The sequence below is a fragment of the Xiphophorus maculatus genome, chromosome 10, assembly GCF_002775205.1.
Source record: "Xiphophorus maculatus strain JP 163 A chromosome 10, X_maculatus-5.0-male, whole genome shotgun sequence".
Classification (NCBI taxonomy): domain Eukaryota; kingdom Metazoa; phylum Chordata; class Actinopteri; order Cyprinodontiformes; family Poeciliidae; genus Xiphophorus; species Xiphophorus maculatus.
In genome coordinates, this window is record NC_036452.1 from 10,157,156 (window position 1) to 10,169,718 (window position 12,563).

Genomic DNA, 12,563 nt, shown 5'->3' on the forward strand with positions numbered 1-12,563 from the left:
TTCCTCCTCATCCTCTTCCTCTTCTCTCCATCTCGTCAGTATCTGCTCTCTCCTCCCGTCTCTCCTTCAGTCTGCGCGCTGTGGTCCTGCTGTGCACCGCGATCAGCGCTCTGCCAACCAGAGGAGGAGCTAAAACAGGCACGCGCACTCTCAGACATCCCACATCATCATCATCACCACCACCACCACCACCATCATCATCATCTCTGCTGCACGCTCACTGTCAGCACCAGCCAGGCCTGTTCAGAGCAGGGGAGCCCAGCCGATCCGTCGCCCACAATGGATGTACTGATGAAAGGCTTCTCCATGGCCAAGGAGGGGATGGCGGCCGCTGCAGAGAAGACCAAAGCAGGGATGGAGGAGGCAGCAGCCAAGACTAAAGAAGGGGTGATGTATGTAGGTATGTAGCCTGAAAAGGAAGAGGAGAGGAAGATGCACTGGATGATGTGTAATAATTTATTTTGGTTTTCTATCTGGGTGAAAACAAGCGAGAGACAGAAGGAGGAGGAGGGAGAAGTGAGCGCTCTCAGGATGCCGCTGCAGGACTGCTGCAGGACTCAGGGTGTGGGGCTGGGATAAGTGATGATGACAGAATCAGACGGGGTAAAGAAGTTGCATCTGGATGGGAAGAGGTGGAAATCTGGCGTCTAATGGGCAGAAATTTAAAAAAAATTAATTTGAGGGAAAGAAAAGGGGGGACACTGCAGAGTCCCGGGACGGTGCTGCAGGCTTTCGAAGCACAAATTCAAGATCAATCGAGCGAAACAGTGGGATGACAAAATCCTGAATGTCGCTTTATGAAACCGTTTTTAAACATTTTTAAACCCCTCTTGCTGCTGTTTGCTGCGATTTTAATTTTAGCTCCAGCAGAGACTGCGTCACATCTCAAGGTTACCGCCTGAGAGGAGGAGGGGGGCAGATAAGGAAGAGGGGTGATAAAGCAGGAGGTGGGTGAATGGGTCCCAGTTGTTGGCCGCAGTCCGTCCCTTCCGCATCGTCTCTGACGTCAGGCTGCTGCTGCAAAGTCTTAATGGTGGCGTCCGAAAGCAGGAGTCAATGTCAGGAGGTGAAAACAAAGAAGAGCAGCTCTAACTCTACGTTGTTTGTTATTCTTCTGAAAAATCATCTTTTAAAAGACAAGAACAGGATGCTGCAGATACTAGGGGGGGGAAATAAAGGTGGACCTGAGCAGGGGGGAAAAGAGAGGGAGGAAAGATGAGGTCACTGAAGTGAGAAGGATCGATGGCTCTGATGAAGACGACAGTATCCGCCTGCAGTCGAGTGCACATGCATCAGTCTAAAAATAGACAGTAGCATAAGCAGTGGAGGTTGTTCATCTGGGTTATGTGGCTCTTTACCCAGAGCAGCACCGCCTCGAGGGCAGCTGAGAGCATCTGCTGTGATTTGTTTTGCAGTGTAAGTTCTGTAGCATCCCATCACACTTTAGCATTTCGGCCTTTTGTTTTCATTTTTATAGCAAGCTCTATACTTCTGTGTCAAGTTACTGAAGCTGACAACATGACCAACTTTCTGAGTAATTTAGCTAATAATGATTTGATCAGTGGAGGAAAAGGCGGAGTATTAAAATTTCTTCCCCCGATGATGAGTCGATTCTTAAATCTGGCCTGCGAATTTCACACTTTTGATCCCAGTAAACATTCACTATTCACAGCATTTTTCAAAGATGTCAGGACTTCATGTGTGAAAAACATGTTTTATTTTCTCAATTTTCGACAATTTGTTTTCAATTGGGGAAACAGTTACAGTCGGTAAAAGAAATATGAATCTACAGCTTTGCTTGATAAAGTCGCAGCATTTGATCATCTGCAGCTCAAAATCTTTAAATAATATTATAGGGAGTTCAAACCTGAGCTAGATATCAAATATTTTTGATATTTTAAATGAGATTTTATTGTTTTTACATATGTTAGTGCTATTCTTATCATTTTACGTTAAGACTTACATGTAAAGTGCATTATAAATAAATCATTGCAATAGATTATTCTCCACCGAACATGACACTGAGATTTAATCTATTCAATTGATTTGTGAAAACATAAAACTGCATTTTAACATTTTTAAAGAAGAAAACCGCAAGAGCAGCCATTGGTTAACAAGGTCTGCATGCAGGGCAGCAGGACAAGTTTCTGTTATAGGAAAACATCCAAATGTTAAGATGACTTTGTTTATTTTATTTGATTTTTTTTTCTTATTCTGAATAGAAATAAGCCTGAAAAGTTAAAAAATAATCTCCAGAAAATATTAAAGTCTCAATCTGTCTTTATTGCACTTCTTTATAAATTAGGGATTTTTATACGCTGGTGTTCTCTCACAAGCTGCATTATTCAAATTTTATTTTTCTAATAATCACGTTTTAGTGGATCGGTCGCAGCTTTCATCAAATCAGGATCACTACAGAGCAAATCCTCTGCTGGACAAAAAAAAACAAAAAAACGATTAGAGCTCCATATTCGCATGTTTGATATTAAAATTTCATAAAAATATTCCCTCTAATCCAAGCAATCTTCATTTATTCAGGCAAGACTTAGATTGGGATTATCATTTATGGTCGGGATTATTTCTTGCTCTGATCAGTCGTGTCCTGCGCGTCACCTTCTCCTGACGGTCAGCCGTTTATAATTTAAAAGCTCTGAACATTTATGCAGCTTGTTGTGCAGACGGCGCCACTCGTGGGGGCTCCTTCGGTTAAACTAAGCGAAAAATGTCTGTTTCACTGCAGCGTGTGTGTGTGTGTGTGTGTGTGTGTGTGGTGTGTCCTGCAGTACTGCTCCATACTCAGGCACGTGGATGGCGTACCTCGGAGAGCGTGCAGGGCGAGCATCAGGCAGGGGAGGGAGGACGTGGTGTGGATGCATGAGGCAGCAAATCGCAGTTTCTGCATCTGTTCCGACCATCCACAGAGAGAGGAGGCTCGGGTTGATGCTACTGACCACGTTCTGCAGAGTTTTCTCTTCCTCTCTCTTATTTCAGCGTAGATATTTTCCATCCATCCGTCATTTCTGCAGATTATATAACTGGAGTTTAATCCGTCCAGGATCATGCTGCAGAGAGCACAGCGCTGGGGAGAGGAGGGCGGGGCAGGTTTTAATTGTTTGGGGATTTATTAGGAGAACCGAGCTTTTCAAAGATCCAAAATATAAAAGAATAACTCATGACTAACAGCAAATTGCAGGACAAAAGGAGGCGAGGAGAAGAAAATATTCAGAATATTGAGCAAACACAATTGGTCAGATTACAGCCAAACCTCACTGTATTTTATTGTAAAAGCACCAAATCTACCAAGTATCTAGTTTTGTCTAGTTTTAGTGTTTAGTCTAGTTTTGTCTTGATATAAAACAAAACTGTAGGATCTTGTTTTAAGTAAATAATCCATTAATATTGATGAAAACGTATTAGATCCACATTTTTCCCCACATTATTAGTGAAATTATCTGCCTGTGGAACTAGAACTTTTTCATCAATATTAAGAAATTATTGTCTTAAAACAAGCTCATATGCAGCTCTGGAAACAAGAAAGAGACCACTTTAAATGACCAGTTTCTCAGATTTATTTTTTTATAGGTAAATGTTTGAGTGAAGTGAACATTGTTCTTTTATTCTATGAACTACTGACAACATGTCTCCAAAAATCCAAGCAAAGATTTGTATTTATTTGCCGAAAATGAGAAATGGTCAAAATAATGAATGAGGTGCAGAGCTTTCAGACCTTAAATAATGCAAAGAAAACAAGTTTATATCAATTTAGAAACAATAATACTAATGTTTTAACTCAGGAAGAGTTCCGAAATCAATATTTGGTGGAAGTGCAGTGGTATCTTCATTTTTTCCAGAGCTGTGTTTTTGCTGAAAAGTTATTTTTGTTTTTTATTTTAAGTGTACTAAGATATTTACACAGGAAACTCGACCAAAAATAGTAAAAATTTTGTGTTTTTGTAATGAATCCAACAGAAAATTTAAAACGGTTTTTAAATGTTTTAAAGATAAAACTCAAAAGTGTTTTTGCATCCAGAGCCCTTTACTCTTGTGCCTCTGAATAAAATCCAGTGTAAACAAAATGCTTCCACATATCTCAGTCTAATCTCCAACAATCTGACATTTATTAAAGATTTGCAGGGAGAGAGCCACTGCTGAAAGGAGAGTATAAAAAAATCCTACTTGTAGTTTGTAACAAACCATTTAGTGAAAACAAATAAATCTACAGCGATCAGATCAATTAATTGCATTATAAAGAAAAACAAGCTCCATAATTTCATAAGGCATGATTGTTTTTCTCGTATCTCTTTCTATCAAAGTCTGGATGACAAAAGTCTTCAGTTTGGTGCTTTGGTCTCAACCAACACATTTTTATTATTATTATTTTGTTCACAGAGACTTGTGTCCTTTTTGTTTAATGTTTTGGGTGTTTTGCTTATTTATTTTGGAGATTTAAAATGTCTGCCACTTCCAGTTTTAAATGATCATTAGAAATTCAAGTTTATTGATCTTCGATAGGGTGCACTTCCATTATTATGTCTTCATTATAATATTACTTGAAAATTTTAATATTATTGTTTAGCGCAATAAATTGTTATTAAATTGTTAAGACAAAGCAGACATGGAAGAAGGCGCTCTGGTCAGATGACACAAAATATGAACTTTCTGATCTAATAGCTAAATATTATGTGTGTTGGAAAATTAAAGCGCACCACTCTGAGTAAATCATCTACATGATGCACGGTGGTAGCAGAATCATGCTGTGGAGATGAGTTTCTTCACTAGGGGCAGGAAAGAGAGTCAGAGTGGATGTGAAGATCGATGAAGCTAAATACAGGACAATCCTGAAAGAAAAACGTTTTAAAAGTTAAGTTCAAATCCACCTAAATTCAATTTAATGCAAGAAAAATATGCAAAGCTGAACCAGTAGAAAGAGGTGGTTATGCAAAATATTCTTTACAGTGGCTGAATACATCATAAGCACACCACACTTTTCAGATTATTTTGGTAAACAATATTGAAAATTAATTCATCACATAATCATTAAAATACTCCATTAACAGCTCTAATGTGGCAAAATGGGAAAAGCTTGAAATAGTTTTGCGAAGCGTCTTGTTTTCATTTAACTTCTTCACTATTTTCAAATAAAACCAAGATGAAAACTGCTTGTTACGAAATAGAAATTGGAAAACAAAATTATTTCATAGATAAACAGAAAACTGTGAAATATGTCAATTGTGAAAGAATGTAATTTTTGTTTTGTTGGGTCTGCAGGAAGCAAGACAAAGGAAGGAGTTGTGTCCTCAGTAAACACAGGTAAGCAAAGCTTCATTTGATAACAAATAAAAATGCACTGATCAGGCTTTTATTAACCAGACTGATTTACAGTTTAGAAACCACAAAATTATCTAATTAAATGCAACAAACATTGACAATGAAAGAAAAATATATATTCTGCCGTTTGTTTCACAGAAGAAATGGATATAAGTGCAGCAGAAAACAAAAGCTTTGAAACTGGATCCCTATCACACCGTTTGTCGCATATATTTTTAATATGTTAAAAACATAAGTCCTGTTTTAAAACACAACAAACAGCATTTAATCTAGTCAGCTGATTATTGGAAACGATCAGTGGGTCAGAGACACTAACTCTTAAATTAAGACTGAAGTTTCCTTTCTTGAGATGTTCTGAGTGTTTTCTGTCGTATTACACACAGAAATGTTTTATAAGATTTAAAAAAAAAGCTTCAATGTTTCACAGAAAACCAGACTATAATCCAGATGAAGACGTCTCACTCAGTAAATCAGGATTACCAGCTTTTTCACCTATTAAATTTTAAATTATTAAAATGATCTAAAAGATTTAACTGATTCAATCATCTAAATCAGTCTGACTTGTTTTAAATATGGAATAAAGAATGCAACTCATTGTTTTTTTCATATGACAGATTTGTTTGTATACCATTTCATTTCAAATATTGATATAAATAGATTAAAGTATGCAACAGAAATCTTGCAGCTCTTATTAGATAGCATTCAAATTACATCCATGAAAAGCTTCGGGTTCACTGAACATCTGATCCGCTCTCCAGGAGAATTGAGCCATTTTGATTATTTGTTTATCTTTTTTTTTTTTTGCAAAGACGGCGGGCTTTTAAACACTCAAAAATTGCTCTTTGGATTGTAAAGATTAACAATAATCCCTGTACTGCGGCTGTGACTGGTGTCCTACTGACGAGAACCCAACAAAACCGCAACCCAGCAAGAAAATCCCAATTACCTCTGTCGTTTCTGTCCGTGTCAGTGGCCAACAAGACCGTGGACCAGGCCAACATCGTGGGAGACGCGGCGGTCGCCGGAGCCAACGAGGCGTCACAGGGAACCATCGAGGGCGTGGAGAACGTCGCTGCGTCAACCGGGATGGTCAGTCAGGTCGGTTACCATGGTGACGTTTTTACAAGTCATCCATCATGGAGTTGCTGAGCAACGACAACTTCTCTTTATGTAACGAGTCGATCAAACTATTAACTGCTGTTTGGTTTTTTGGCCACCAGAGGGAGCTATTCACATCATTGTAACGCTGCAGCACTGAAAGCGCAGCGTTTATGTGTAACTCTGCTATGTATTATGTGCTTGTTTATTTAAATTGATCTCTAAACGTATTCTTGAAATATATATATATATATTTAAAAACTTATTCTGATCTAAGTTCCTCCAGGTTTTATAGCAGTTTGTTTTTTCCGACTGTAAATCTGAATCCATCTTAAACATAAAGATTTCGCGGATTTTTTCACTTCACGAGGTGAAACCCGGATGTTACTTTTACAATAAGTGTAATATATTTCAAGTGTTTATTCTGGATAATTTAGATGATTATGCCCCAAAAATGACGTTTGTCGGCAGAATTAATATTACATAAGACCAATTTAAAACGTTTTTTGTAATGCACAATGTTAAGTTGTGGTCTGCACAATTATGCAGAATGTTACTGACGTTACAGTCGTTCATCAGAGAATCACTGGAGGCACAAAAGGTCTTTGCTCAGGAAATTGGTTGTTCACAGAGATCTGGATCCAAGCATATCAAAGGAAAGTTAAATGGAAGGAAAAAGTTTTCCATCAGGGATACAAACTTTTGAAATGTAATTAGTGAAATGAAAAACGCTTTTCAGGAATAATCTAATTTATTGTGATTAGAGGAGGACCAGAGTCTAGTGAGTTTTGTTTACTCTGTCTCCATTCCTCTATATTTATCGTTTGTGTGTAATATTGCACAAATACACTTTGCATTTGTATTTTTGGATGCAAATCTGTGCTGTTATTTATTTAACTTGCGAACTCCTGACACCTGTTCACCCTTTCTCTGATTTTTCTGTTAACTTTTCTGTCAGACGTTAAATGTTCTCACATTTAACTCTTGTGACTTTTGATCTTGAATGCAAGAATTTATTTTATTTTATTTCTATTTTTTGTGGTGCCAGTGTCTCCTGTCTTGTGTTGTTGTTGTACTTCAGGTCAATTCTCCCCTTCGCCAATTTACCATTTCTTCCCACCTACATTCATAATGTACACACAAATAAAAACGTTTCGTACTCATGTACAAAACCACTTAGTATTTGGTTCTGAACTATTGAAATGAATTGTGAATTTTAATAATCCAAATATACAATAAGTAGAGGATTTTATTTATTCTTTATTTTACCTGGAATAATCTCAATAAGATCTAAAATGTCTTATTGGCCAAGACAACAACATAATCATTCCACTTTGAAAACACAAGTTGAAATATGGATTAATTGGATTGGATTAATAGCATGATTAGAGCTTAATAAGCTCCAAAAATAAGAACTAAAACCAGAATCATTTAAAATCATATTGCTGCAGATACACTTAGCCTAATATTTTCAACAAGAAATTTGAGCAGTTTTTGTGTGTCAGGAGGAAACACAAAAACTGCAACAGTTTGTGTTTTACCAAACATTTTAGGATCTTTTGAAAACCTTCTAGTATCTACCAGTTTACAGCATTATAGAAAATAATCAATGGATACTGGGAACAAAAACACCAACATTCAAAGTGGTGAAAGGGCGAAATGACCAGAATTTGTTGTTGTTGTTCTCATTGTTTGTTTTATTTGTTTTTCTTTTTTTTATGCCGTTTGTGTCTCGTCTGTGTTTCTCTGATAGGAGGAGCCCACTGAGGTACCTACTGAACAGCAACATGGGGGTTTTTAGCTCTACCTGGTTTGGGTTTGGTTTGGGTGATGAGGAGGCGACGCCCCGCATGCTAACTGATAGCCGCTGGTCTAATCTGTTAATTTAAGTCTAAGGTTTATTGCTGCTTGCTGCAGGTGAGCATCAGGAGGGACGGTATGAAAGCTGCTGGTCACATTACAGCATTTTGAGTTTAAAACAACAAATAATGTAAAAAAAAAATCTTTCAAATCTTCAAAACCTTTTGAAGATTTGAAAGCATATTTATGCTCTTAATTTGTAAGGATTACAAAATATTCAGATTATCTGGAAGCAAATTACAACAAAAAGAGGGAAAAGTTTTTTGTTTTTTTTTTTAAAGTGCCTTATAAAAGTATTCGAACCCCATGAACTCTGAGTACGGTCCTAAAAAATTACCGACCTTTTGGCTGTAGACAAATGTACGCCACACTTTTCAGATTCTTCTTTATGTAGGGGGAAAATGCACAAATACTTTCACAATGTATTATATTCTGCTTCTTTTACCGTCTTTTCTGCTGCTCACTTTGGTGTAAGGCAACGTTTTACTAAATTATACAAAATCTTTTCATTTCTAATCATTATTTCTCCTCCAGCTTACCAGATCAGGTAGTTACTGACACACAAAGTATTTCTTGATATTTTTATCCCCCTTTCAACTTTCGGTTTGCAAACTTAACAAACTATAACAAACTAACAGCCTAAAAATCACTAAGCATGTTGATTTCTTCTTCCCAGCATGTTTTTCCATTCAAACCAGTTTGTAAAACGACATCTTAGTGAAATCCAAAGTTAAACATTTGTTGATGCTGAGATCGTTGCACTGTCACCGTCTCACTCTTTCGTTGTGACAGACAGTAATAATCAACTCCAAATGTTTTTTTAAAAATGTTTTTTGACCATTTATGCTGTTTTCTCCTCTGCAGGGAGAGTATGGAGGAATGGAGCAAGGAGGGGAAGGAGGAGAGGTAAGAAAACAAACCATCAAATGACGAGCAACACTTCAACAGGAAGTCAGAGTTCATTCATTTACATATGACATACTAAATTATTTGGTTGGTAATTGTCCTTACAAAACACAATCTTACAAAGTATTTTAAGTCTAGTTAGTTTCTAGTGGAAATGTTTTACTACACAGAAATTAAGAAAACTTACTTGTAAGTTACTTTTCAGCAATTGCAGAAACTTGTATTAAGTGAATATTTCCTTGATATTAATGAACAAGCGGCAGATTTATTGGCATATTATGGGGAAATTGTCTTGTTATGAGTAAATTTATCTGGAATTAGTGCTTTTCAATCGATATTAAGGAATTATTTACTTAAAACGAGTTTCTATAACTCGATAGAAAAAGTTACTTGTAAGTTAGTTTTGGGTTTTTTTAAGTGCAATAAGATTTTTGGACTAGAAACACCTTCAAATCAGACAAAAATTGATGTCAAACCTTTGTGCAGCAAAAAGTTTTGTTTGTGCCGCTATCATTTTAAAGATATTAAGAAATGTTTCCAGAGGTCATGAAAGGTCAACCAGCCGCCCCACCTTCTTCAAATCAGACAAAATTGGTGTCGATCAACTCAACTATGTTTGTGCTCATTTGACTTTGAAGATATATATTAAAGTTTGAAGGTCATTTTGATTTAGTGAAAGTGGTGGGGCTGGTTGACCTGTTGACCTTTAAACTTTCAAAGCAGCACAAACAACATTTTCTGCACAATCGTAGTGGAGTTGATTGTCCCCAATTTTGATTTGTACAATGTAGGGAGAGGGAGAGAGGGGAGAGGCCGGTTGACCTTTCTTGACCTCTGGAAACATTTCTGAATATTTTTTAAAATGATAGCAGCACAAACTAAAACTTTTGCTACACAAACGTTTGACATCAATTCTCTCTGATTTGATCGGGGCGACTTCACTCATCATCATTGACGTCTACCATTGATAAGGACGACTTTTGTTAAAACAGGCATTTAGGTATCAAAAACAGTTAATTCATTTCTAGCAGTCATGTGATGCTTCCATTGTTCTCATTTCTAGGGGTACTAGTCTCCTTCCGGACCCTCCAGCTGCCCCTCGCCTTCCTCGCCTCGCCGTACCAGACTCCAGATGTTCAGCATATTTTTTTGTGACTTTTCGGAACCAAAATCAGAACAGACTCTTCCAGACGCCGCACCTCGGCTTTCCCCTCACCGTCTAACCCTGCAGCCCGTAGCGCCCCCTCTGCTTCCCCGGCCTCACCTGTGTGTTCGTGTAGATAAACCGCCTCCCCCGTGTCGTTGCCACCCGACTGAGAAATTTCAAAAATCACACCAAACACAAAAAGACACACCTCAAGAAGGTGCCAGCATGAGACACGCACATACAGAACACACCATAAATACCAGCAGACCACACACAGGGCAAACGAGTAGCTGTAGGAGATTACAACAGAGAAACTTGTCTTAATAGCAGAAGAAGAAGTCATTGTGAAACCGAAGGAGCTGCATGAGAGGTTGTGCGTGTGCTGCAGGCCGTGTGTCCGTGTTCAAGCTTGTGTGCATGTGTTTTCAGCAGGGATCCCCGCGTTCAAGAACTGTGCTTCAGTTTGTGGCAGTAGGATGCATGAGCTGACGTTCCCCGTGGTGTTTTGTCTCTCTATAGGGCGGCTGTTATGTGTTGCAAAACGCCGGCTTTGTGCGTATGTGTTCGCTTCAGCATTTAGAAACAGGGTCAGCGCAGTAGAAGTGATGAGCAAGTGCAACGTGACGTCATGCATGAGCATTTTCAGATGTCTGTACATGCGGTGATGTGTTTGTGTCCGCAACGTCGGGGTAGGAAGAAAGAGCGTTCAACAATCAGTTATTGTTCGTTTGGTTGGGTTTGGGTGAAGAGGTAGAGTCCCTACGGTTCGTACCGACAACAACTGGACAGTCTCTGTCTCACCATTAATGTGAAAATGAAAACCAGCAAGTGTCAAACAATTACCGCCTAAACGCTGTAACTATTTTACAGCTTTCACTTCTCTCTTGAAGCAGTTTCACACCTTGAAACGTGACCAAAACAACCCAAATATCGAACCAAATGGAGGTTCGGGTCAGTAAGTCGTGTTGTTGTTCTGACTGCAACGTAAAGGCAATAAAAGTTGCTTCCAATGAACTGAAGAAGTCTTTTGGATGAGAGGTATGAAAAAACACGAGAAGTCCAGTTGCCTTTTGATTCAACACTTACAAATTTGTACCAATGATGAACAATTGGATTTTAAATAAACATTTTCCAAAACAATTTAAATTCTATGCATCAAAAGCAACAAGATTAAGTAAAAACAAAAACTATCACTGAATCAGGTTGTAGCTTAAATCTGTCCTCTAATGTTTCTGCAAAATATAATTATTTCAAAACTAAAACACAACTAAAAAAGTTATATTACCAGCATGATGAGTGTTGATTTAATCACCTTTACAGACAAATAACATTTTTGTCAGGATATTTTCGGGTCGGTGTTAAAATCCCTTTGGCAGAAGAAGAAAAAGATGCTCACTTCTAGACATAGACGTGCTTATTTCAACAGAAAATACTTTACGGAAAATGCTAAGAAATTAAAGAAAAAGAGAAATATTCATCTTTTCCCTCGCGTGCGAGTTGAGCTTTGGGAAACCATTTTGCATGCAATTACGGGAAACATCCAGTTGAGTTTCTGGGTTCATCTACACCAGATATACCAGTGAGTCCAGTTTGATGAAGAGGAGGAATGAAGGCTTACGATTTGTTTTTAGCTAAGCTCTGTGTGGTTATCTACGCTGAATGTGTTCCCTCTCTGCTGTCTCGGCCAGTCGGATACCCTCTCCCCTGCTGCTGAGCGTCACACCACCAGTCATCGCTTTAAGAGTGTGTGTACGTGTGTTCAAGTAGAGGAGCTTCAGCCAGAAGAGTGTGTGCATTTTTAAAAATTTTTTTTTTTACTTTGAGGTCAACTGAAACCGACGACTGCATGTTGCCTTACAGAGCGGCACACCCATAAAAACGCACAGAGACACTTCAGAGAAAAAGAAACACAAACCAACACACACACACACACCTAACCTGAGTCACGCACTGTGTTTAAGTTGGCATCACATCAAATTTGCTGATTTTATAAATCGTAAATGTGAAAATAAAAAAGGTTTTGTTGAAATCCAACAATGGTGTCGACGTCTTTATTTGTTATGGAGGAATAGAAGCAAAGGAATAAAAGCAAAGTTACCAGTAAATGCAGCAAACTGGTAACTTTGGTAACCGTTTCCTTTAAAAGGATAGGCACATTATTTCAAGTGGAGGTGTGTGGAGAGCTTATGTGCAATCAGTATCTTACACAATGCCTAAAACTGTC

The 12,563-nt window shown here is 38.0% G+C and overlaps 1 protein-coding gene across 3 annotated transcripts; it reads left to right on the forward strand.

The window, feature by feature from the left end:
- On the forward strand, positions 1 to 12,373 carry LOC102235452 (synuclein-like). Of its 3 annotated transcripts, none has more exons than XM_005794636.2 (5): positions 1 to 400; positions 5,269 to 5,310; positions 6,299 to 6,426; positions 9,151 to 9,192; positions 10,256 to 12,373. In XM_005794636.2, the coding sequence occupies exons 1-5, from the start codon at positions 280 to 282 to the stop codon at positions 10,262 to 10,264; spliced, it is 342 nt and encodes a 113-aa protein (XP_005794693.1). In that variant the 5' UTR covers positions 1 to 279; the 3' UTR covers positions 10,265 to 12,373. The 3 variants fall into 3 exon arrangements, with proteins under 3 accessions (XP_005794693.1, XP_005794694.1, XP_023197272.1); XM_005794637.2 differs by having other exon boundaries at positions 182 to 400; positions 6,299 to 6,417; XM_023341504.1 differs by lacking the exons at positions 9,151 to 9,192; positions 10,256 to 12,373 and adding an exon at positions 8,180 to 9,144 and having other exon boundaries at positions 182 to 400.
- Positions 12,374 to 12,563: the final 190 nt, after the last annotated feature.

Coding starts and splice junctions, on each gene's coding strand:
- LOC102235452 (XM_005794636.2), top strand. CDS start 280: ATGGATGTACTGATGAAAGGCTTCTCCATGGCCAAGGAGGGGATGGCG. Junction 401..5,268: donor AGAAGGGGTGATGTATGTAG/GTATGTAGCCTG, acceptor TTGGGTCTGCAG/GAAGCAAGACAAAGGAAGGA. Junction 5,311..6,298: donor TGTGTCCTCAGTAAACACAG/GTAAGCAAAGCT, acceptor TGTCCGTGTCAG/TGGCCAACAAGACCGTGGAC.